At 38.7% G+C, this 26,288-nt stretch overlaps 2 protein-coding genes across 3 annotated transcripts in view; both read left to right on the top strand.

The window, feature by feature from the left end:
* Window positions 1-279: 279 nt before the first annotated feature.
* On the top strand, window positions 280-10,456 carry esyt3 (extended synaptotagmin-like protein 3). Its single transcript, XM_026376674.1, has 23 exons — window positions 280-787; window positions 1,765-1,806; window positions 1,950-2,084; window positions 2,211-2,287; window positions 2,424-2,493; window positions 2,601-2,690; window positions 2,788-2,843; window positions 2,933-3,053; window positions 3,196-3,372; window positions 3,736-3,818; window positions 4,240-4,288; window positions 4,502-4,591; window positions 4,738-4,800; window positions 4,901-4,957; window positions 7,122-7,193; window positions 7,294-7,380; window positions 7,551-7,700; window positions 7,886-8,277; window positions 8,393-8,491; window positions 8,610-8,741; window positions 8,848-8,953; window positions 9,114-9,163; window positions 9,576-10,456. Exons 1-23 carry the CDS (start codon window positions 434-436, stop codon window positions 9,613-9,615), a joined length of 2,592 nt encoding a protein of 863 aa, XP_026232459.1. The 5' UTR covers window positions 280-433; the 3' UTR covers window positions 9,616-10,456.
* A 470-nt stretch (window positions 10,457-10,926) lies between these two features.
* dnah7 (dynein, axonemal, heavy chain 7) overlaps window positions 10,927-26,288 on the top strand; it is a 72,391-nt gene continuing 57,029 nt past the window's right edge. For both annotated transcript variants that reach the window (XM_026376135.1, XM_026376134.1), the window contains exons 1-19: window positions 10,927-11,271; window positions 11,580-11,673; window positions 11,789-11,969; window positions 12,266-12,335; window positions 12,818-12,998; window positions 13,113-13,185; window positions 13,423-13,548; window positions 13,980-14,099; window positions 14,234-14,417; window positions 14,597-14,776; window positions 15,553-15,825; window positions 16,301-16,428; window positions 16,755-16,833; window positions 17,126-17,350; window positions 17,521-17,667; window positions 18,087-18,266; window positions 19,881-20,021; window positions 20,128-20,495; window positions 21,269-21,455. In XM_026376135.1, the coding sequence (XP_026231920.1) occupies window positions 11,203-11,271; window positions 11,580-11,673; window positions 11,789-11,969; window positions 12,266-12,335; window positions 12,818-12,998; window positions 13,113-13,185; window positions 13,423-13,548; window positions 13,980-14,099; window positions 14,234-14,417; window positions 14,597-14,776; window positions 15,553-15,825; window positions 16,301-16,428; window positions 16,755-16,833; window positions 17,126-17,350; window positions 17,521-17,667; window positions 18,087-18,266; window positions 19,881-20,021; window positions 20,128-20,495; window positions 21,269-21,455 (3,006 nt within the window). In that variant the 5' untranslated portion in view covers window positions 10,927-11,202. The remainder of the gene's footprint in view (window positions 11,272-11,579; window positions 11,674-11,788; window positions 11,970-12,265; window positions 12,336-12,817; window positions 12,999-13,112; window positions 13,186-13,422; window positions 13,549-13,979; window positions 14,100-14,233; window positions 14,418-14,596; window positions 14,777-15,552; window positions 15,826-16,300; window positions 16,429-16,754; window positions 16,834-17,125; window positions 17,351-17,520; window positions 17,668-18,086; window positions 18,267-19,880; window positions 20,022-20,127; window positions 20,496-21,268; window positions 21,456-26,288) is intronic.

Below are 26,288 nucleotides of genomic sequence, written 5' to 3'. Positions count from 1 at the left end.
CGTTGCACATCCCAAAATAGGTGCAACACTGTTGATGTAACCTACGACATGGCGACGAGGTTTGAAGATTAGGGTCTTCTGAAAGAAATAACATTAAAAATGTATAGAACAAAAAATACACATTACTGAATACCTGTAGGGACACACAAAAGAACTCCTAACGCAATATTACAGGATGACTTTTCCACATTCAAAGGAATCCCTTTTTACGCGGCGCACTCTCCACCCATGGGCGCAGGTGTGTCTTACCTGCGTTTTGGAACTTTCAAACACGGAAGTTTGAACACTCGCGGCTCATCTTTGCTGTGGATCTGTTTCCTTTAGGAAGCAGAGCACAAGTGGGACCGACGTCCATACAGAAACCTGTCAGGGCAGAGGACAGAGACGACTCTTGGGGACTTTACGAACTGGGTCCCAGCGGGAGTCCGACCGAATGGCAACGGCCGAACCGGTGCTGCCAAGCGGCCCCACGGATGGAGCGGGGCCCGGGGAGAACCTGTCCATCCACGGCAGCACAGAGAGGCTCAACTCCTCCGCTGTCAACCGGATCCTGATGGAGTTTCTCATTTACATAGGCAGAGCCTTCCTGGTCTTCTACCCCGTGTATCTGACTGGGTACCTGGGTCTCAGCATCAGCTGGGTGCTGCTGTGCATGATGATGATCACCTGGTGGAAGAAAAACCGCAAGTGGAAGGACACTCGGATCGGGACTGCTATCGACTTTGTGGACAATGAAACACATGTGATCAACAAGGAGCTGAAAAATACTTTGCAGATGGCATCGTGGGTACGTATGGTTCTACTACTGTGACTCAGGGACAGCACAGGCTGCTGCAGGTTGTCACTGAGCAGATCAGCTGGACCAACAGGTGAACTGCACTTTAACAACCAGCCAGCGATGGAATTTGAACCCAGTCATGACAGAAAGGTCCAAATCCTGGATGTCCAATCAGACCAGTTGTGTCCTCTTGTGGTCACTCTGGTGTCTTTGTTGGTCCATCTCAGCAACACTGTGTGCAACCAAAACATAGGCCTCCAGAAACAAGCTGTGCACTGTTGACTTGACAACAATACGCTGTATTTGCATGACATGCCAGACTTAGGCTGAACCTCCCATACTCAGAAATGGCCAGATCAACATGCTGTTAATTTGCAGGATGTTTGGCCTCTCCACATTTGATTACACCACACCCACTCAGTGACTCATGGGAACCAAGAAGGGAGAGACAATAAGTATCTAAACTAAGAAACCTAAGGATCCTTCATATATCAAGTGAGATTTTACTGCTGGGAACAGTGTGTGTGTGTGTGTGTGTGTGTGTGTGTGTGTGTGTCCCAACAAGCTCTCACTGAGTGTGAGTGTGTATCAGAGACTTGGAGATTATGACTAAACTATGTTTTAAACCTGAAAGGCAAGGTTCAGCACATGCAGAATTCTTTGTGAAGATGCGGGTTTGTGGTTTCTGCCCTGTGTAAGAACATTATATCAGTTGATCTTATTTCATACCATCATACAATAGTGTTTGGTTTCCATCTTCAGGACTGTAGAAAGAACCCAGTGATTGGACTTAGGTTTGTAGGGATGACAGGTTCATGAGATTATACCTCTGTCACAGTCCACTACTGTAAACTTGGATAAATGACTGCTGCACTTCCACTTTTCATAATTTAACAGTTCTGATGCTAAGAAATGAATTAAAACGCTACAGCTGGACCTTTAAAATAAACCCAACTCTGTCAAAGTGTCATGTTTTTCTGTTTCAGGTTCAGTTCTCTGAGGTTGAGAAAGTCGACTGGCTTAACAAGGTACATGTTTGGTTTTTTCATACATTTGCCTTAGTATCATAGATACAGCACGCCATACAAACGGTTTGATGTGTAGCTTCATCGAGGATTCCCTCGACTTGGATGTCGTAGATGACGTATTGTCCAACTTTCTGCTCTGTCAGGTGCTGGAGCAGGCCTGGCCTTTCTTTGGGATGTACATGGACAAGCTCCTCAGAGAAAAGATCCAGCCTACTGTCAGGCTCTCCAACGCCGCGCTCAGAATGTTCACATTTACCAAGATCCACTTTGGACGTGTGGTGAGTCGGCACTTATTTGAATCATTGTGGAATATTCACATGCTGGCTGCCTGGTTTCAAAAAAGGAAAGCACACTCCTGTGGCTGACCAGCTGAGGGTACAGTGTCTATGTTTTACTAATTCCAGCCTCTCAAGATCACTGGAATGAAAGCCTACACCCATGAAGTGGATCAGAAGGAGGTCATCCTGGACTTGAATATAAGGTGAGTTAGACACATTATTAACTTCAGATGTGTTTCGGTTTCATCTTCAGCTACTAAATGTGTTTGAGCCTCGTGGGTATGTGTGTTGTTTTACCTGGCAGCCATTTACTTATCACCAGCACTGTTCACTTTGCAGTTATATTGGTGACGTGGACATCCAAGCTACCGTGAAGCCACCGATCACAGCTGGTATCAAAGAACTCAAAGTGAGCTCTGATTTATCTGCTGAGTGAATTACGACTATGCTCAACATACTGCATGTGTTTACTTCTATTGTACAAATAATTAAATAAAGCTGTTCTGAATCTTCCAGCTCAGTGGGATGCTCAGGGTCATTTTAGAGCCCCTCATTAGTCAAGCACCACTAGTAGGAGGTGTCACCCTTTTTTTCATTCGCCGCCCGGTGAGTGCTCACAGACATTTTCAGTCCTTGCTCAATCCGTATTTTAATTCATTCCTTACTGTGAAGTTAATGTTTAAAAATTGAAATTGTTTCCCAGACCCTGAAGATCAACTGGACTGGTGCTACCAACATTCTGGACAGCCCTGCCTTTGGGTTAGTTTCCAGATGACAGACAATGAACTGTAATGATGTCTTCATTTTAATGGACACCCAACATGTTGCTGTTTGCTGTCCCCCTCCAGTTCCTTGAGTGAGGAGACAATCGTGGACATCATTGCTTCTCTCATGGTGTTGCCCAACCGCATGTGTGTTCCCCTCATAGACCAGGTCAAAGTGGACGAGATGAGGTTCCCCCTACCTCGTGTATGTAAGACACGCTTTGACATTTTCCATGCAATATTAACTGCATTTTTAATAGGATATACCCCAACAAAGACAATGTGATAATGTGCTCTTCTTTTGAAGTCTGAAGGTTTAAACGCTGCATTCCTTCTCTGCTCCTCAGGGGGTGGTCAGGGTCCACTTGCTGGAGGCCAGAGACCTGTTGGCTAAGGATACGTACATGATGGGTTTAGTGAAAGGCAAATCCGACCCGTATGCAAAACTCAGAGTCGGCAACCGACATTTCAAAAGCAAGACCATTAAACAGAATTTGAACCCGATATGGAACGAAGTGTATGAGGTAACTTCATTAATGTGCTGCCGTCATCATGTGCATACAGTCACCTCCAAAAGTATTGGAACAGCAAGACCAATTATTTTATGATCAAGAAAGATCAGCTTTTATTTCCTGGCATTTACATCTAGACGTATCAGACAGCGTAGCACGTATACCTTTTGCAGGTGCGTGTTTTCTTTGTCCATTCTGTGTATGCTGCTTCTTACACCAGTGGTTTCTTTCACTCTAAATGATTTGATAAATGATTCTACTGGCTATGCCCGGTGTTCGTGCAGTGCTTCTGACTGTAGGCAGTGGGGTCTTTCTCTCAAAGACCCCACGTGAAAGACATTTAATAAACATCCGTCTTTCTTTATTGCTGTGCAGTTCGTTGTCCATGAGGCCCCAGGGCAGGAGTTGGAGATGGAGTTATATGATGAGGACACGGATAAAGATGATTTCCTTGGAAAGTAAGAGTCTATCTAATAAAAGCATGCATAAGTAGGATCAGTTTGAGTCACGTAATGTATTCACCAGACTACACAGTTATCAGATAATGATTTAGCCTCTAGTATATTTGAGCTTTATATACGTGCCATACATACATGTCAGGGTAGGGACTTGAAGACTGTGAGTTTTTGGCTCTGTGTTTGTAGCAGGATCACAATGGCATCGTTATTATTTCTCACATCTTGACCTCAGCTTTCTTGTGTGAAGAAGAGTCATTTTTCTGACTGCCAGAGATTTGTAGTAGATTTGAAGCCGTCGTTTACTCATTCAAATGAGTTTGAATACATACCAATGTAAAAGTATTATTGGTATATGATATTCGTGCTGTGATGTTTTCACTCACATTCTATTTCATTCTGGCATGTGAACATTCTGCATTAGGTATAACCTTGATTTTGGAGAAGTGAAGAAGGAAAAAGATATGGATCAGGTGAGCTTATATTTACTTACTTGTGGCTAAAACTGGATAAAGACAGAATTTCTATTTTTGTACACGCAGCATGATTCCACAGCAGGACAACACAGAAGACTCTTTCCTACTGTTGTTGAGACTTTGCAACAACAGTATTGTTAACTTTTAAATTGTAGACTCTGCGGTTTAATAAATGTCATGTTGATAAATGAATCTCTCTCACGGTTGCAGTGGTTCCGTCTGGAAGGGGTCGACAAAGGAGAGGTTCATCTCAAGCTCCAGTGGCTTTCCCTTAAGTCTGACTCCAGCCTACTGAAGGAGGTAGTAATCCTTATTGTTGATTGCATTTCTGGCCACAAGTCTGCCCGAGTCAGTGCAGTGATGGCTGTGTGTAACAAGAGCTACTGGGCCATCTGTTAAGTTGTCATGTAAGTCATGCATTGCTGTCTGCCTTCACTCTCCTCCAGTCTGACAATGGCCTTGCTTGTGCAATGCTCGCAGTATATCTGGACAACGCCTCCAACCTACCAGTAAGTGGCTTCTAACTTCTGACAGGGACGGTTGTTGCTTAAAGCAGATGATGCAGCATGGATTAACAAATGTGTTGACGTGTTTTGTTTTTTTCTGCAGAAACACAGCGAGATCACCGACATTCAGAAACATGGAAAGCACGTAAAAGAAACTCGGGTAAGATGGGTTTTGAAAAAGTAGATTATGGTAAGACAAGGCAGTGCTTTTAGACAATTACTCCAAAACCATTCAAAAGACAAAAAAATATATACCCTACTTCATCTCTAAAAACACAAAAAAACTTTGGTATGTTGCTTTTTTTTTGTGTCGGAATTTAATAATTGTATACAAAAGTTTCAGTAGGTCATTGAGGCTCTGTATTGAGTGAAAAGAAATGAAAACGAGCCCTGCTGCTGACTGACATTAAAAAGAAGCACTTCTTATTGAAAAAGGTCATAAAGAATTCAATGAAAAATTCAACAGTAATTGTCACGTGTCATAGGGTTGGACACCCTCTGGTTGTGCGCTGACAACATCATTAACTTGTCAGGCATTGATTGACTTGTTAGGACTTGTACGGCAGTCATTAGTCACTCGTCAACTGACGACATATCCAGAGCGGATACACTCTCTGACTCTTAAAACCAACACTCAATTGCTCCCTCATCTTGAGAGCGTCTGTCTAAAGAGCTAAAAAGAAATTGTGTGATTCCTACAAAGGAAGAAAGGCTTTAAAATCAAAGTGCTTCAGACTAGAAATATCTACTTCTATCTAATTCCCATACTGAGATCGACAGTATCTGTTACTAATGTGCAAATCCTTTATTTTGCATACAACTGTACATAAATAATCAGAATGAAATACACACTGTGTTTTATATATCTATCTATCTATATATATATTTTATTTACCAGTCCTCCACTGGTCATACCTCCATTAGTCTAATCTCATCTCGTTAATCACTTTGCAGTTATTGCAAAGTGCAAATTGCATTATAATTTATTTCCTTCAGATCTTGACATACATAAAATGAATCTCAAGTAAATTTAATTTGATCTGGCTCTTTTTAGGAACATTTGATACATTTGTTTATTCAAAGTAAAATTTGAACTTACTAATAAATCTAATTACTTTTGAAAAGGTGCTGATTTTTAATTTTCTCCCAGGTTCCTGAAACATGAGCATGTACTTAAATTAACACATGTATTGTCTATTAGGGAACTTAATCCTTTCAATTGGTAGTGCCTGCCAAACGAAGACTTGAAGAAAATATGTGAAACGGGTTTCGTTTATTTGTTCAGTCAGTGCCACAGTAAATAAGACAGTCGCGTAGCTGCTTTCCAGTTAGTCATTCTTTTGTATTTGGATGTGAGATAAACGCCTCAGTCAGATGCTTTCTGTTAGGGCTCTAGGTGTACTGGTCCCTGTTTAAAACTGGTATTACCTGCTTGTCCGGTGCATGTCTGTCATTTCATGTGGGTGTGTCACTACCAGGTTCTGTTCATGTTCCTTGATTTTTGCGATGAGTCAACTAAATAACTAACAAATCATTTTACTTGTAGGATTGCTGTTGGTGTACAGGGCATATTCATAAATGCCACTAACGTTTAATACACATCAAACATTTACAAACAGGCTGAGAATGATTTAGGAAAGCTTTTTGACCAGTTAAAACCACCTATGGCAACACATGGTGTCCTGGCTTGAACTGAAGCCAGCAGCAGCAGCTATTGCCTCTGAGTGCCCTCTGCTGGTCATTGTATAAAAATCCATCCACACAGGGAAGTGCAGCATTTAAATATGTTGATGTTCAGGTTCTATTTACCTAGAATGTTAAAATGAATATCAGCCATTGCCCATAGCATGCTGCCTGTGGCTGCCACCACTAGCATTCACATTCTTCTCCAGAAATCATAAAAGGTTCCATATATTTCTTTTGCCAACATAAACATCTGTTTTATATATCCCACAGTGTAGATGGGTTGGTGTGTCTGCACTGCATTAAGGAGTGGAATGCAGAATCTGCCCAACCCAGAAAACAACCGACTGCCTGTAGACAAACTCCCAACATTAGTTTCATGACGTCTCCCTTTTTCAGTGAGCTGCTTTCAGTTTAATGAGAATAGGAAACAACCACCACAAGTAGTTGAGATATTATTTCAGTTTTCATAGGACACACAGTGCATAACATACAAACGAAAAAAGCAACTATGTCCCCATAATGTTGAATATCTCAATCATTCCAACTTATTTTTTTACTTGTGTCTTAAACATGCAGTCTCGATTGAGTAGCAATCCCAAAATGATACACTCCTCCTCACTGATTTCCTTTTCCTGCAGCTCACCAAGAAAACTCAATTTCCCAACTCCTTTGTGGAATTTTCAGTGGACAAGGATGTTCAGAAAAGCAAGGTACCGCTCGCTTTTTATTACACAATATGCTCTGTGTGTATATTGGTAAAAAAGAGAGCATGATTACAGGTGCACAATGTATCTTGTCTTCTTCCCACAGGTTGTGTTTGCATCTAAAGACCCAGTGTGGGAGGAGGGCTTCACCTTCTTTGTGCATAGTGTCAAAGTACAACAGCTCATTGTTCAGGTTTGTAAAACAGGTAGACCTGCATGCTGGTTAAACATGCAGGTCTACTATTATGACCATACTTGTACGATATGTAACAAAGGTGGCATTATGAAATCGTGCAGTGTTTTGATGGTTCCCCCTGAACCTCTACATGTCAAAAAGCATATTGCTGTGTTTTTGTGGTTCAGGTCAAAGAGCACGAGAAGAAGACTCAGCTTGGAGTTCTCAACTTGCCTTTGAGTCGCCTCCTGAACACCTCCAACATGACAGTGGACCAGCGCTTCCCTCTGGAGTGCTCTGGAGCCAACAGCCAGATCAAACTGAAGGCCACTCTCAGGGTGGGTCCAAAGGAAATGACATTACACGTAGAGTAAATGTCCCTTTTGCTTCTACCTACTTGTGGTTCATGTGACTGAGATGATATTTAACCAAAGACCTTGTTAAAAAGAACCTGAAAGTGAATTTAAAGTTCTGTTCTTGTAGTTTGCTATTGATATTAGCCATGTCCTCAATCCCACAACAGATTCTTAATGTGGAAAAACTTCAACCGAAGATTATACCCAATCCAGCAAAGCAAGTTCAACAACAAAAACCACAGACCAACCAAGCAAGTAACAACTCCGTACCCACTTCCTCTCCCGTGGTTACGGTCTCCTCTCCACCACCTTCCACCAACAACATCTCCGCTACCCAAGCCCCATTGCAAGCCTCGTCTCCGATCCATGCAGGCGACTCCCAGGATGGCTCTAATGTAGATTATTCATCTCACCGCCGTGGTTCCTTCCTGGCTTCTGAAACGTATCGGTCAGCTCCTTCCATATCAACCATGCGTCGCTATGACTCTCACAGCCTGCTGTCAGAAAACTCCATCGCTTCGTCACGCTTTGACATCTCAGATGGAGCCTTGTATCCAGAGTAAGTCTGGATCTGTGTGTCCTCATGTCGTTTTCATACCTGTACTGTGCAGAATTTTATGCTCCCCACAGAGGGTCATGAACTGAACTAATTGGATTATTTATTATCTCTATAGGGCAATCAGGAATCATCAGGGTTCTTTTGGGGAGATCCACCTGACTGTCCGTTACGCCAACCTTAGACACAAACTCATCGTCCTGGTTAACTCCTGCAGGTATGGCAGAAAACAAGCTTAGATCTGAACACATTTTACATCTCAGAACTTTGAATAACCAAAATGCAAAAAGCAAAGGCAGCTATGACTAATTACTATATGTCTGTGTTGCCTACAGGAATTTATTCCCCTGCAGCGAGAACGGCACAGACTCCTATGTTCGCCTGTATTTGCTCCCTGACCAAACCTGGAGACACCGCAAGAGGACACATGTCAAGAAGAAGACAGTCAATCCTGTCTTCAATGACAAGTACGCTTGGCTTTTTTTGGGATTGCCAATATTCAGTATATTCTGTTACAGAATATAAAGGTGCATCTGTCACTTTTTTCTTTCCGCCGACTCTCTTTTACCACAGGTTTGAGTTTCAAGTGACACTCGAGGAAGCTCAAACGAGGAAGTTGGACGTGGCTGTGAAGAACAACAAAATGTTCCACACACGGGAGAGAAAGGACATTGGAATGGTAGGTATTACTACTTGTGATAGACCATGTTTTCTTTTATTATTTTTATTCCTGACAGAACTAACAACCTGACTACAATGGCTGGCACATATTTGTACTCAGTAAAACTCTGTCTGGATAATGTGACTGGATTTTAAAGATTTGCTTTTTCTGTCCACAGGTGATGTTAGATCTTTCACAGATGAACCTATCAATAGGTGTCACAGAATGGTATGGGGCCCTGTGTTCTTCTTTTCTATGCTGCAAATTTCTGTGTTTAGGACACAAAGTTGAGTTTAATATATTATATCAGTTGATACATTGAATTGCAGCACCAGTACTCCCTTTACCTGTGTACAGTGACTATGAAGCTACTGCAAGTAGCTGGTTAGCTTAGCACAAAGCTGCAAACTGTTTGCCAGGCTCTGTCCAAAGAAAACTAAATCCTCTTCCTGTAAAGCTCACAAACAAAATTGTTAATTTACAGTATATCTATGTTTAGTCTGTTCAAAAACACAAGTGGTAAAACATGCTTGTCAAACATTCTCTGTAGTCATTAGAATGTTCAGAAATGTGAGGAAACAAATACCGTACATAGTTCCAGTATAATTATGTTAATAATTCATTTGTCTTTCCTCTTAAGGTTTGAACTCACACTTCCTGGTCTCAAGAGGTCAATCTAAAGAGCAGCTCCTCAGCCACCACAGGGCAAAATGTAGGCTTGATGCATGTTTGGTGAATTGTCTTTTGAACTGTTTGTCTTCCTTATCATCAAAGATCAGATTTGGGTTTTTCAAATGTAGCTCCAAACTCATCTCAGATACTGGGCATGCTTGTTATTGTAAGAGTACATGATCACTGGTACATAGCCCACTGTACTGCACAGCTGTACTTAAGGTCTTACTTGGAATGTAAACAGGTCACAATAAAGTATACTGGTCTTAATTATGTTGAGTAGCTTCAGATTTTTAAACATGCTGTGGTATCTACTATTTCCATTAAAAAATGTAATTAATTGAAATCTCTTTATTTAGATGTTTTTGTTATAGGTTTGGTTTATTGGTTCATCTGCATCAAAGGTATCTTATGTATTTTCATGTAAATAGTTGTATTGGTTAATTTTTATGTTGAAAAATAAAGTGAAACAAAGTGTGTTTGTTGCAGCAATCCAGGAGGGTAATTACACGAATGACTACATGTGAATGCTAGATGCATTAATACACAGCGACACCCAGATATTCACAGCTGGAAGATGTGCTGTGTGGGTAGTTGAGCGGTTCTGTTGAAGCAGAGCTTATATCACATTTACCACCTGGTCTTTCACTCATCTCAGTTTCAATATTTTTATATTCTCATGCAACTGGCATGAACTGCATATGTTCCTAGGAAAATACATGTTTTTACAACTTCACACACAAGCTTGTATTCAAGTTGTTTTTGAGATGAAAATTGATTTTCTTAAAAAATCCCAATATTTATGTGTATTCATGTTGAAGTTCAAATAAAACCCACATTCACATGAAACAGTGTTACAGCCATCATATCATCATAATACGTCTATGGTGCCAATAATTTGCTATTGACTGTAGACTACACAGGTGCAGACTGTGCCGAGACTATTTATCTTTTAGATTTAAAAATAATTAAAATAATAATAATTCAAATAATAAATATATTAACATGAACATGTGTCAGTGGATAGATTTAAGAATAATTCAAATAATAAATATATTAACATGAACATGTGTCAGTGGACATTATTACCTGCGGTGGACTGTACTATTAAGCAAGGTAGGCAACTGTCTGGAGTTCCCAAACAGTAGGGCTCCTAAAGGCTATTACGATATTAAGTTAGAAAACCATATAAAACATGCAATCATATAATCTTCAAGAGTTAAATTAATTATATTGTCTTATTTTTTCCCGTCGGTGCCCTCCTACCCCCCCACACGACAACTTAATGGAACATGCCATCCCTAGATTCACGGCTCACCTTCAGTAACTTCACCTACTGAGCACAACAATCAGGACGCAGGAGCACGTCTGTCATTCAGGGGCTTTCTAAAGTCACAACAAACGAGGTCGAGTCACCGTCAGAGCTGTTTTTCTGTTGTTTGAGGGAACAAAGATGAAATAACATCGGGTCTCCACTCCGCCGGTGACACTGGAGTCGCTTCACGCGAGTTCACCGTTGCTTCCTTAGCAACGACCCTAGCAACGGCACAAGCGCTAGTGTTAGCTTATGATAACTTAGCACAAGTAGTTGACAAATGAGTTTAGCCAGGAAGAAAACTAAATTCATTGAGAGTGAGCCATTATTTCTACTAAACTCACCACAGGTAAGCAAACACCAATTGCACTGTAGTAACGGACACTTTCAAACGCCTATCGGTGTGCGCTCTAAGTTTTCATATGCCGCTAAGGTTGGCTGGTTATGACACTTAGCTAGGTTAGCTAGATAATTAACAGTTCAGTTATTGTATAGCTTAGTAAAACGTCTATAAAATCACAAGTTTACTACTAACAAGCTTAGCTTTAGCTAGTTGACGTATTTGTGAAAAAAACACCAAACTAATGGCTGAGTAATTAGCCATTAGTTAACTTATTTAGTAAGTTTACTAACTAGTTCGTTGATTTACTTGTCTAGGTCCCCAGGAAACAGCCGTGGATGGAAACAAAACCATTTTCGCCGTATCCCTCACTCAAGCAGACATCTCAAAGAACGGTAGCAGCTGAGAAACGTGGGTTCATTTCTTATTTTTTATTCAGATAAAAATGTCGTTTTTATGCCAACTTAAACACCAGAGCCCTGGCCTTAGATATAAGACTTTAATCCTAGTGTGATGTGTGCTGTAGGAGATGTGCTGAGTGATGGGGCAGGCAGTAGACCTATTAAAAGTAATGGCAGAAGCCAGACCTTGATCCAGAACAGAAAAGCAGTGCAAATCCCAGGGACCTCCAAGCATCGCAGCAGTACCCGCACAAAACTCAGTGAAAAGAACAGGAATCTTCGTGAAACCCTTGTTAGATTTATATGGTGAGTTGCTATATTTTTATAATTTTCTGTTATTGCTTTCTTATGTCTCTTGTGACATTTTTGTTTTTATCCATCTCTACGACTTTCCTTTGTGGTTTACCAGCACAGAGAGGGCATTGCCAAGTTTTTTATTACCTAACTACTTAAAATGGGATGATGAAGGCAGCTTTGTGATGTAAACCATAACTAAGACCACATCACTGCTATAGTACACTGCAGGGAATATGAAATACTCCATAATAAGATGGCATTTGTTGTGAAGCCTATTTTGCCATTTCTTTTTCTTTGATTTTTAGTCAGCATCAGGATGGCAGCTCTCCACCATGTGGTTCTTACCAAATTACAGCAAAGGATGACAGTGAAATGGTAAAATTGAAAATGTGATATAAAATATACTGAAAATCAACATGTCTTATATAACAGCCTCTCTTTTGTTGTACAGAGAAAGATCACTTGAGGACATTGTGACACCATTCTTTGACATAATCCTTTAAAGACACTTGATGTGGCAGCCTTGTAATCACTGCTTTGTTCTTTTCCATGGTTGCAGTTACTAGGCACATTTCTTTGTGCAGTCTATTTGTCATTCTACTCAATGAAATTTTATCTTTAGCTCAGGAACACAGCATGGAAAATGAGGTCAACATTGATCACTGGAGAAGTATTTACAACACTGATCATATGCAGCACAAAGTTGAAGCTTAATCTCACTGAGATGTAGGATGTAGATATTTTTTTTATCATCAGTGATCAGCATTGCCAACCAAAACTATCAATGTCATTAACATTTTTGTATCAAAATCCCCTCTGACTGTCATTGAACTGATATTTATATTTTAACTTTTCAGAGATATAACTACTACATCCAGAATGGGATAGATCTGGAGAATGTGTCTCCCCTGGAGGACTTGTGGCTGGAAAACATTTTAACAACAGTCCCCTACCACCTGCAGAGCCTAAGTACAACGCTGGAGCTGCTAGTTGATGAGATAAAGGAGGACTACCTGCTCAGCGTCAAAGCAGCAATCTGTATTTTTTGTTTTTTTGTTATCCCAAAATTCTTGGTGACTGGATAGTTTGCACTTGCAAAACTGTTGTAATAAATAAATAATTTATTTGAATATATTTTGCTTGTGATTTCAGTGAAATATACATTCAGAGAATCAAGAGAAAGTGATGAGGACAAAGTAAAAGATCTTCCCCCTCACAGACTTGAGTAAGTCAGTGCGGTAGATGAAATATGTTGCATATTTATCATCTGATGAGTATGTCAGTACCTAACTATACTGTGTAGCATGGGTGTTATGGCTAGACCACATAGGAATCCCTTGTTTTCCTTTGTACAAGTAAAACCTGAACAGTGATTAGGAGCCTTTAGAATAATTAATCATGTATATTTACCAGAGTAGAAGAAGGTGGTCTTTACAATTCCTCTTCTATCTTTAACTGTCAGATTGGAGGTACTGCCAAAACCATGGAACAAAGATTTTGTCCATGCACGAAAAAGGATGAGAGAAAAGCTTCATTCTATTAACCCCACTATGCTGCAACTGCTGTACCTTTGGCAAATCTCATACAAGTAAGTATGCAATATTGTTTTATTGTAGTTACGACTCCATCTTAGGTTTTTTACTTTGTCAGCTGAAATAATGCAGTTTTTGCATGAGCTTGATAAAGTTGAATTAAATTGGCCTTTCAAAGGTGCACTTAATTAAAATGGAGCAAAAAGCATTTTTCTTTTAAATTTTCACTTTAAAAATATTTTTCATCATTTAAGCATTTTTGTTTTTAAAAGAAGCACATGTTGTTCAATACTAAACATATCCACTGACCTGTTTAGTAGGAAGACAATAAACATTTTTACATAGCACTGTAGATGTTTTCATGCTTCTCTGAGGTTTGTGGTACTACTAAATTATATCACACCACACACCCCTATACCATACTATACTGTTGCTGTAGTAAAACTGTTTGCTTGTCATCTTTCCCTTTTGGATGACCTATTTGCAGAAATCTACGTCTGATAGATGTAGAAGAGTTCCACAGCAGACAGGAAGCTATGGAGCTGTCTGTGTTTCAGAAAATTGTCACCAAACATGTTGATAACGCCAGAGGAATCCTCCTCAGAAGGTAAGTCCACATCATCATCAATGTACTGTAGCTGTGATCAGGTTCAAAATGACAGACATTCAAGAATACAAGTCAAGAATACATTCCCTTTATTAGAAACTTGAATTTGATTTTATTTATGTTTTAAATACCAGCTGGATTCCTGAAATTCAAAACATTTACTACCAGGGGTGTAGACAGAAGTTGGTGCCTGCCTTTAGCAACATGGCTAAGCTGCTGTCCTTCTACAACTGTGTAGCTGTGCTGATGACCTCCCAGCTGCAGAATCTTGCAATAGACTCAATGAGGGACTATACAAATCTAATTTCACAAGACCCGGTAGGAGATAGCTCAAGACTTTCAGGCTATTATACACTGATGACCTGCAATATTAATATCATATGGTGCTTTTAATATTGTGGTGGACAGCGAAAGAAATTCTGTATTTTGACATAGATTAATAGGTGGACACTTGTTTATGTTTTTCTTTGGTTTGGTTTGTTTCTCCACTATCATAGCAGTCAGAGCGAGCATATGAGCAACCAGGCTTTGTCCTGCATCTGATCCTGGAGGACAGAGACATCAAGTTTGAGCCTGACTTCAAACATTATGAGGAAGCCCTTCTTAATGTTTATGAGGTTATGCTCAGGTCTATCAGCATGGTGCCCCGTGTGGAGACCAAACTGTACCCTGAATGGGTAAGAAGTGAAGTGTGGTGTCTAAAACTAACTGTAATAAGTGAGGTTTCTATGACTTATTTCAACCTGAGATTTAAGTTACTTATGATAAAGAAGAGAGGTTACTGAATCATAGTGGCAAGCAGTGATGGCCATAACCATTTTCAGTATATAGTGCATGTAGCATGTAGTGCATTGGCGAATTACTCTATTGTGTTTCTATTCTATTTTCTGTATCTTTTTTTATCTATTTGGTAAAGATGCCAAACACAAATCAGATTTGTATTTTATCAAACTGTGTATTATGCTAGGAAGAGAACACAGGATAGGATTACTCCGAGGACATGACGGCATTAGTAGCAGAAATAATAGCAGAAATATAATTTATTTCCTCTACTAGACAATTTCCCTGTCTGTCAATACAAATACAAGTAAGTTACTGTAAATTAGATTAGTTTATTTTTTGGATGTAACACATGGATCTTTTTAATGTTTTGTATTAAGGGAGTTTTCAAATGCTTAAACTCTTCCATATCAACAAGTAGGATTGCTTACACACATATGAATTAATAGTACTTTATAATAACATAATAATAATTACTTTATACATTGCACATTGTGTGTTCTTAATATTGGCAGCGGATGGTAGTTTTTTCCTGCTGTAATGCTGTTTGAATGCCCTACTATGTAATTTTAAATCAAAGTAGTTAATCATATTGTTGCATATCATGTGTTTTACCACTGAACAAAAATGTAGCTTTCTGTGTGGATTTTTAGCCTACTTCATGTCATTCTAGCCAGGCTCTCAGTTTGGGAACTTCCTTAAGCCCATCATCCTGCCCCAGATCCTTGAAGCTCAAATGGAGGAGGTGCGCAAAGTTTTCTGGGCTGAGTGTGTCAGGCCCAAGGAGTATATTCACGAATTTAATAAGTACTCCGCACTGGTATCCAGGCAGGCAGAGGAAGATGTGGAGCAATTCCTCAGTGAGCAGCACTCCTTCCAGGACATGATGGCAGAGGTGGTACACTATCAGCAACTTGCTGATCAGATCCAGTACACATCTTGCAAGGTACCTGAGCAAAGTGGCCCAAAACTTACATATTACATTAGTATTTTAGACAGTTATGGTGCTAATATTTAAAGAGACTTACAAGAGCCTGAAATGCCCAGATCTACTGAAACTATTTATCCAAGTAAGTGAGAGAGGATGTTAAAAAATATCAGAAAAATCTTGTAGCATAAGGATTGCCATACAAGGATTAAAGCTATAGACATGTTTACTCCCTAATCTAGCGGTGGCCAATACTGGTACTTGGGAGCTACTTTCAAGGTAATCAGCAGTGGGTAGGGCAGGGATAGTTGGAAAACTAGCTAAGATAGTGCTCCTTGTGAACCAGGATTGGCCACAGCTTCTGTAATCACTTGGCAATTACCATGGCGATAACTGACTATGCATATTTGGAAGTCTACAGTATTCTAGGTATGTCTTGGGAAGTGTTTGAGGTTGTGTTTATTGTGTTACTGACCAGTACCGTGGTCTTTAGGTGCTACGTCTTGGCATGTTTGAGGTCCAATCCCATAAGCTTATCCGCTCTCTCATTGAACGTGCTGAAGAGTTACAACAGAAACTGGTTACACGCATGCTACATTGCCATCAGGAAATCAATAAGAAGTGAGTTGTTTTACTTTTTCATTCACTGCAAGACCATTTGCTGGTGATTAACAGCAACTTCTGTTTGAGACATACTGCTGAACTATGCATAGGAAGAGTCAGAATTCTGACCTCACTCAAGAGAGTACAAAGACATTGTGCAGATTAAAGGCGAAGTACAGTATAGTTCTACATTAGCTCTATTAGTCTTTATCCAAGTGGTGCATCTTGTGCTATAATAAGATTATTATTAGATACAATTTACAATTTTAGCATTTTTATTAGTGTTTTTGTGTAATGCTGTAAACCCTTTGTATATGTCAACAAATTAATGCTTTCTCTCACAGGCTCTGTGAAGAATTTGAGAAGATTGCTGAGCAGGCACTAAGCACACCACCTGACACACAGAAACTGATGGAGTTTAAGGTAACTACCTTAAATTAACAAAGAGCTACTTGATACAGTATTCTATACATACATATACATATATACAGTTGTGACAAAATAAAAATCCAGTCAGACATTAGATATGAATTTTAGCATTTTTATCAGTGTTTTGGTGTAATGCTGGATACTTTTTGTGAAATGACTTTGGTCTAACATAAACTTTAGGCTACTGTACTTAACAGGTTTTAATTATTTTCACACATTATTTTTAAACATTACTTTGCTCTATAAAAGCATTCATATTCTGACGTATGTTGCCCTGTGCACCCAGGCCTACATGAATAAGGTGGAAACCGCAGAGATGCCACTGTTGGAGCAAAGATTGGCAGACTCCAACACACAATTGTGCTTTCTCATGGACTTTGTCACCCTCTCACCACTGGACATGAAGCTCAATGCAAAGACTATCCAGTGGTTTAAGCGTATGCCATCTATCTTTAAAGAACAGCGACGGATAATTTCTGAAAAGACAGAGCAATATCAGAGTGCCCTTAAGGTCTGTGCTGCTATTTAGTCCTTCAGTTCATTGTTTATTGAATTGATAATCTATGTTGAATGAGAAATAGATACTTCTTTTACTTCTAGCATGGTACTGGGTCATTAAATAGTTCATGTCAAGGTAAATTGCTAGAAAATTTGTGTATTTCTGTATGTTGACTCCTTCAGTTGTGCCGTGAGCGCTTTGTGGAGGAACTGAAGAGCTACAATCTACAGGTAGAAGAGTTTATCACCTTTGGTGAGCTGGCAGATCTCAGCAAGTACCTGAAGAAAGCCCAGGCTCTGAATGCGAAACTGGTTTCAGCTATGGGAAAGGTACGTCAAGATTTTAGTGCTCGAAAGTATCAATCTGTAGGAACCAGTCAGCCATTCAGAAACATAATAAATGTGAGTAGGCTAATATTGGAGTGTGGTAATGCAGAAGAATGTCTAATGAGGTGTAACTCAAAGCTCAATATAATTGTTAATTTTAGAAGTAATTCATAAAAGGGCAGACTAGGGTTGATTTCTGATTGACATGCACAAAGTACATTGAATTGGAATTACAGTATGTGTTTTCAGATATTTAACCTCTAGAGGTCAGCAATTGTTGTAATAATAACCTCATTCATAGGAGTTGTCATAGTGTTGGTTTTTTCATGTGTTTGTCATCCACATGTTGACATTAATCAACTTATCCATCTGTTTATTGTCCATTCTCACTTCCCTTCCAACATTTCTTCGACTCCGGAAAGATTAATGATTTTAATCTAGAGGAGGAGGCCTACGGCTGGACTGTTTCCCAGTACCCACAGCTTAAGAAGATCATGGAGAAGCTCACACCTTTTTTGCGTCTCTATGAGACAGTAACTGATTTCATGAACCAGTATGAGCAGTGGCTTCATGGGCCACTTTCTGGTGTGAACCCTGACAAGGTATGGGCATTGGGCAAAATTGCTTTATAATGAGTACACAACAAAGTGGAGAGCATAGATGACACAAAATCCAGCATAGTTCTGACTTTCAATATATGAATATACAAGTTCTGAACTGTGAGTGTGTTAGGATGTTTTGGGGTTACTAGGGAGATCCTTGTGCATTTAAATGTAATGAATGTTTGAATTGTTTAGAAAGGTGTATGAGGACAGTACGTTCAGTATATTGTATGTATGAGAGTTGTCAGGGAATACGGGGTGTACCTTCTGACTATAATACTTGCATGGCCAATTGTCTAGTTACTGGGAAGACGTGGTCATGTATGGTCAATTGGAATATATATATATGGTTTTATGTGTGACAGAAGCGCAGCTCATCTGCTCCACAATAGTGAAAATGCATGTGTGCTCAAAGCAAAGGGTAACTGAGCAATGTCATTGTAAAACAGCAGTAAAAAGCTGCCATTAGATATGATGCCTTTATTGATGGCATGTGTGATTGCCAACAGTAAGTTTAAAGGGCTGTATTTTCTCTTCCATCTTGCAACTGTTAAAAGGCCAAACCCTTCAGGTACTCAGGTATAATTAACAGTTTTCTGTTCTACTTGAATTTTTCCACATAACATAATAATACATAGCAATAAGGAGAAATGTGGTGGTATATTTATTATTTTAACAGTATATTTAAAGAAGACAGATCTCTTGCACTATTTCATGGCAGGCATTTTGTCTTGTCATAGTCAACAACCACAAGGCAAGGCAAGAAAATGATGAGGAAAATCAGTTAAAAGTAAATAAAATGGATTAACCAGGAGAAAAAACATAACAAGCCAGGTATTGTGTAGTGTGTTACCCCATTCCACAGATGACTAAAAATATCTCAGTTTTAAGTCAGTCAGCTTTATTATAGATCCAGGAACAGAGAAATCTACATGGAAAGCAATCATAAATGTTACTTTGCAGTGAAGAGATATCCATACAAAGCTATTTATTATCCAGCGTTAACTGTATTGTAAAGAAGCACCTTCTTCAACTTCATATTGAGCTGTTATTACTTTAGTTATAACTGTCAGCATTACCTCTGTGACTACTATATATGTGTGTGTGTGTGTGTGTGTGTGTGTGTGTGTGTGTGTGTGTGTGTGTCTAGAAATAGAAATTAAAAGGTAGAGTAAAAGCCAGTCTGTCTTAAGGTACTACTAAACAGTTGCTATCTTATTTGAATAGGTAGCTGCAGAACCACCTGTAAGTTAGTTGCTAGAAGTAACAGGTGATTACCAGGTGGGTGCTGTATATGGTTACTTTTGTGTTGCAAGGCATTCTAGGATGAAAAGGGTTGTCGCTATGGAAATTCTAGACAGGCGAGAGGAAGTACTGTACCAAGTGGTTGTAGTAGTTACAAAAACATTACTACTACTGGTTATAGTAGAGTATATAGTTATATACAGTAGTAGCAGTAGTCACAGAGGTAATGCTGACAGTTATAACTAAAGTAATATAATATATCTCTCTATCTCTCTAAACATATATATATAATAAGTTGGCACTTATTAGTTTTGTAGCAGTTTTACTTATTTACATTGTCTTTGTAATACAAAACCTATTATCACGTAGGTAGAAGGAGATGTTGGCAACTACTGGCGCACGCTGTATAAACTAGAAAAAGCCTTTGCTGAAGTTCCCAAAGTCCTGAACATAGCCACCACTATCAAGGCTAAGGTGGAGGACTTTAAAGAGCACATTCCTATGGTCCAGGTAAGGTGTTATCTGTAGATGTCAAAATAACTTTGATTTCATTTATTGTGTTATTTTATCATGTGAAATGAAGAATGAAGAATTTGTACAACTCTTCCATTCTTAGGTGTTGTGCAACCCAGGCTTGCGTGATCGCCACTGGGATGCCATGTCCAAGGTGACTGGTGTCTTCATGCAGCCTGCTGATGAGCAGGCCTGTGTGGCTCAGTTCCTATCCATGGATCTGGAACAGCACCTAAGTAGCTTTGAAGGCATCAGTGAGGCAGCAAGCAAGGAGCACTCTTTGGAAAAGGCCATGGAAAAAATGGCTAGTGAGTGGGGTGACAAGGAGTTTAGCCTCCTAGCCTACCGAGAGACGGGCACCTTCATCCTGTCCTCTGTGGAGGAAGTTCAGATGCTGTTGGATGATCACATTATGAAAACACAAACCATGAGGGGCTCACCCTTCATTAAACCTTTTGAGGTAGAGATACGGTAAGAACAGTATTTTTTGGGGAATAATTTTGATTAGCTTGTTTGGAAAACCAATTCATTAATCTTGTGAATGAAGTAAATAGACAAAATATTGTATAGTCTCAATGTTGAGCTGCATTCCATTACCATTGTTGCTTGGTACAAGGCTATATAGAAATGATGTACAAATATAAATGTAATTTCTCCACCACCCTCACGGTTAATATTAACCCATTCCACTTGGGAGCCAAAATGCTGTGTAGAATTGGACCTTAGCTTTATATGAAGACCTGTCTCATGATTATAGTTAAAATATTCTCAGTGAAAGCTGGAAAATGTGGTTTCAGTTCAGCATATGTATAATTCATTTACTGTTTTTTATCTCCCTCTGAGCTCAGAAAATGATACAAATTCCTCATCCTCTGTAATTTGTGAGATTGTTGCAATATAATGTCGCTGCCAGGCACAGTGTGACACAGTATTCCCTGCAGATTTTAAAAATGTATTCAGCTTTATTCAGCAGGGTGTTAAAGCAGTTACTGAAATGTTACGTTTTTGATGAGCTTTTTTTTGTAGTGTCATATTAAACTTTATAATGCCATTATCTAGATTTATGGGTGGGGAAGGATAACACCATGGTGAGCATTAAAAAATCTGTTTGTCAGTGGTCTTTACAAAGTACGACTTGAACCAGTCCAACCACTCTTTTATCTGAATGGAATTAGTATATATCTGATGTTAGATAAACGATAATGCAAATACTTGACAGTGGCAATGCTTATGGTTAATTTTAGGGAGTGGGAAGGAAGGTTGCTGCTACTCCAAGAGATCCTGGATGAATGGTTAAAAGTGCAGTCCACTTGGCTTTACCTTGAGCCCATATTCAGCTCCCCAGACATCATGACTCAGATGCCTGAAGAGGGACGCCGTTTCACAGCTGTTGACAAAACCTTTAGGGACACCATGAGACAAGTTTCCCTGGTAAGTTGCATAATTTTAGTTTGTTATTATTACAACAAGATTCAAAAAGGATAAGGAAGCCTATTAGCTGACCTTATGTTTAATGCAGAGAAGTCTCTGTGAAAGGGCATAATGAGACTCTTAAGTGAATCATCACCTGTCACTATCAAATCTGTAGAATCTGGAAGAGGAATCTTTAAGAGCAACTGCAGCATAAAAAAATTCTAAATTATTGAACAACAACTGTATATCCAGATTGCACAAAATACAGTTGATAGGAACATAACAGAATGGATGATGCTCAGTGTCTGCTTTCCAAGTAAAACACAAAAAGCAAACTGTTATCCCAAATAAATTTGGGTCAAGCAAGCACATTTCATAATCAATCTACTCATGTATTGACTGTACAGTGCAATTTCCTACAGAATGGTGGCTAAATTTTAATAGTTTGAATGGAGTAATAACCATACATTTAGTGATGAAGAAAAAAGATCCAGTAGTTACAAACCCCTTTCTAGAAAAGTTGGGACTTTTTCCAAAATGCAGTAAAAACTCAAATCTGAATTATGTTAATTTGCTTGGATCTGACAAAGATTTATTTTATTAATATAAGCAAATTTAGAGTTTACTGCCTGTATATTGTGCCATGATGCAAACCAGATGGTGCAAACCTTGGTCATTTTACAGTATTTCACATTGAGAAGCAGCGAAGAAAAAATAAAAACTAAAATAAAAATAAATTGAGCGAACAAACAGAATTACACAAACGTGTAAAAAAAACTTTGACTTGTGACAACAAAGGGTGAGAGTGAAATGAAGACTTAAGCAAGAGGCAAAGAAAAATAAATATTAGAAGCAGGAACATTTGACAGAGCTACTGTAAGAAAGGAAAGAAAAGAAATGAGGGAATCGGCAGAAAGCGGTAGAGAGCAAAGGAAAAAACAACAGAACGAGGACAGAAAGCAAGTGTTGCATCAGCATCCTCAAAGAGTTTCCAAAGGGTAATTGGCGTCCTCAGTAGACCTGAAATGAGACACATCAATTTCAGCCAGTGTCCTCCAGAAAGCCCAGCCTGACTGCACCATCAAATAGAAATTATGGATTTTGTCTGGAAGGGGCAGGGTTGTACTGAGCCACAAAGAAAATGAGGTCACCATGGGACAGGGAGCCTACACACACAGATGTGTATGCATACTGTCTAGTCTACTGTGAGCTTTGTAAAAAGGTTTATGGCAGCATTTGTTGGCCCAATTGTTGGTACAGTACTTTTTACACATTTGCACTCATCTAGTTTGAGACCTGTGGCCCTGTTTCCCAAGCTTAGCTTACTTTAGTTAACTTTATTGTAGTTATTTAACCAGATCATTGAAGATGGATCACACATTTTACTGTTACTGAGTTACTGCTCCAAATGGAAACCTATGTTAAGTAAACAAAGTATACTAAGAAGACAATAAATGTGTTTTACTTAATATTGGTGTGCACCTATGTAATCAACCACTGCCAAAAAACTTACCTGTTGTGGGAATTTAATCAGATGGTAAATAAGGTATTGGATGTTGACATCTCCCTAAGTAAATTGTGTAGTTTCATTTTTGTCATTTGGCTAAAAAAAAGAAAATTTCTCAAAGACTGTAAAGTGAGGAAGAACTGTGAAATTAACTGAAGTTAACACAGGAGCTGACTGATGTATTCTGAATACATTGTTTCAATGTGACTGTGTGATTCATTTGCAATATATTGCTTTTTTATCCCCAGTGGTCATTAGACCATAACATTTAAATAAAATTCATTCAGGTGCTGTGTGAAAACTTAAACCTACATGGATCATCAACCATTTTTCATCAACTATTATTTTATTTATTTATTTATTTATTTTTTGCTTATCTAAGTTGAGTTGCCTACTGTCACTGTCTTTTAAGACGCCACAAGAAGAAATTAAAATCTCCAAGGATTCCAAAGGAATCCAGCAAACGGGTTTACAACTTAATTTTCATGACCATATGTTTTAGGGTATTTCAGCAATTAGGACATCACTTAATTAAAAAGCATGTTTGTTAGTGTGAAGTTGGTATAGTAAAATAAATGAATACATTATGAAAATGGTTACAAAGCAGTAAAAATAGTTGGTATTAGGGAATGTGAAATGCCAATAGTGTATAAATAATTACAAAAAGTTAAATTATGATCTGGTCTCTGCTTTTGTTCTATTATTATTTTATAAACTTATATAAATAAAATAATTCTAATTCAACATACTTTGTTGGTAAGTAATGGGAAACACACCCCTCACAGTATTGCATCAAACTGACAAATAACTCCCTTAACCTTGCATAGCATAGAATTGATTAGCAGTGCATGAACTAGAAACATCTCAGTGCCATACTACCACATGACAGTGAGAGCAAAAATACAACCAAGAATGCAGCTCTCCTACTGAAAGATCACATCACAGTGTAAGGTTTTTACCCAAACTGTTGTTGTCAGATCAACCACTGGGAGCTGCTCAAGATCCGCTGATTTTACAGAACCATTCAGCCTCATCTCATATTCATTTTCCCTTCCCTGTTTATATTTGCTGCCCACCTTAATGTGTCATTTCTTTACAATTGCATTCACATTTTCATATAAATATAGGACCAAATCATTGTTAAAGACTCATTATTCAATAAATCTATTTCCTTTGCTAATGCAGCACACCACACCCTTTCGCTCCTCTAATGAGCTGAAGAAGGGAGAAGCAATTGACCCTCTTGAGCTCATGCAATGATGACTGACATTTTGTTGATGGATTGATGGATTTGCCCAATAACACCATCACAGGAGTCAGTAAAAGAATACCTCAATGAATATTGCACTGCAGTGATAAAACTCAGAAGAATGTGCTTTGAGCCTGTAAGATGTTTTATGTTGTAGATGTGTGGTGTGTGTCAGTTGCAAACAAAGAACATACTTTCTTTAGGTAATGCTTTTCGCCACACTGATTGCAGTCTCGCTATATCAGCTGTGGACAGTTCCTGTGCTCAGTTGAAATCATGTTTGGTGCATAAATTATCACACATAACACTTGCATGCTCATAAATAGCTTTCTGCTGGTAGACTGAATGCAACCTTCTTATTACAGTGTCCTCTTAAAAAGGCGCCAAAATCACAAAAAGATTACAGTGCACCAATCAGACACCCTTTAGCCAATATAATTGTATGGACCATTGAAACACAATCAAATCAGGCTTTTGTCTAATCGTCTGATGCCAGTAATAAACTTGTTCACTTGATTTAGCCATTTAAATCAATTACTGTCTCTCTCAAGTCTCTTCTACTGACAGCTGCTTAAAAAACATTTAAAAATGTTTTTAATCCTGCATTCTTACTATTTGTTTATTACTTGTATCATATACTGAGCCCAGAGACAACAAACGTCACTATGGAATGAGGAACAGCCGCTGCCTCCACTTCAGCCGCTCTAAGAAATCAATAGTAATCATGAGAGATCAAATATAATTATTATCTCATTCTAGATAGCCTTTGTGATTCCACAACTTAGTTTTGAACACAAGCCGAGGAGATTAAAAGTGTCTTTCAGCGGCTGCACCTCCTTTCAGTGGGCAGTGACCCCATTACAAAGCAGAAGCTGAGCCAAGTCAAAGCAATACTCTTCTTTGTTGCTCTTCCAACTTTGTTTATAGATTTTTCCAGAGCATCTGCTGTTGTAAAATGATCTGCATTGGACACACTGCCACTTGTTTTTTACACATTTTATGGCAACAAATATATCTATAACATCCTGTATTGTTGATTTATAGCTCTCCATATTTTGTCAAGACAGTGTGCTGGCATGCACAGTAAATTATTATTTTTTTGTTTTTATGCTATATGTTCCATGTTGATAGAATTGTCTGTACATTTGAAGCAAAAACAGGCTCAGGGCAAATTGATCACATCAAACAAAGATGAAAGTCATCATTGTTTTTGTAGTCTCACAGCTGTTTCCTTTAGTTATAAAAAAAAAAGCTAGAACTTACATGAACAAATGTTGCATTGCTTTGAAAAGGCTTATTTTTTGCAGGGTAAACTGTAGGGTATTCAAAAAAGATATTTTTGACTTTATAGTGGCTCTGTATTTTGTTCCTCCTGCTTTTTATTTAATTGCATGCAGAGGAAGATATCAGGCAATATGCTTCCTTTTAGAATCTCCACAGATTGTGTGAGCAGGTTCAGGCATTCTCAGTCCAGCCTTGAAGATTAGATAGACTTTTTATTTAGGCACTTCCTGGAGCTGACAGTTCCAGAGGATATTAAATTAGTGTACAGATGAGATGATATCACAGCTGAAATATTTCATAGGTGCTAGACAGGCCTCAGGTGAAATCTCTATTACTGTCTCATCATAGAATTTTTTTTGACATGTGACAAGTGGGAACATAGAGTGCATGTTGTTGAATTTTCTTACTTAGCTTTAAGAAAAATATCTTGGTTTAATAATTATGCAGTATATTGTGAAATTTCTTTATATATATAAAAAATCTAGATAACAACAGAATGCAATTATGTGCACATCTCATAAACCCTTATTTTATTCACAATGTTTAAATTTAGAAAATGTACTAAACAGCATTTTGAAATTCATGGCTGCAACACATGGCACTGGCAACAAAAGGCTGGAAAAGCAAAAGGGGTACTAACAAGGTAGTTGTAGTTGCTGGAAGAACATTTTTCAACTAATTAGGCTAATTGGCAACAGGTTAGTAACATGATTTAGTATAAAAAGAGCAACTTAAAGAGTCAGAGTCTCTCAGAAGTAGAGATGGACAGAGGTTCATCAATCTGTGAAATGCTGCTTAAACTGACCACAAA

Source organism: Anabas testudineus, chromosome 21, assembly GCF_900324465.2.
Source record: "Anabas testudineus chromosome 21, fAnaTes1.2, whole genome shotgun sequence".
NCBI lineage: Eukaryota > Metazoa > Chordata > Actinopteri > Anabantiformes > Anabantidae > Anabas > Anabas testudineus.
This window is presented reverse-complemented; position numbering and strand designations above follow the sequence as displayed.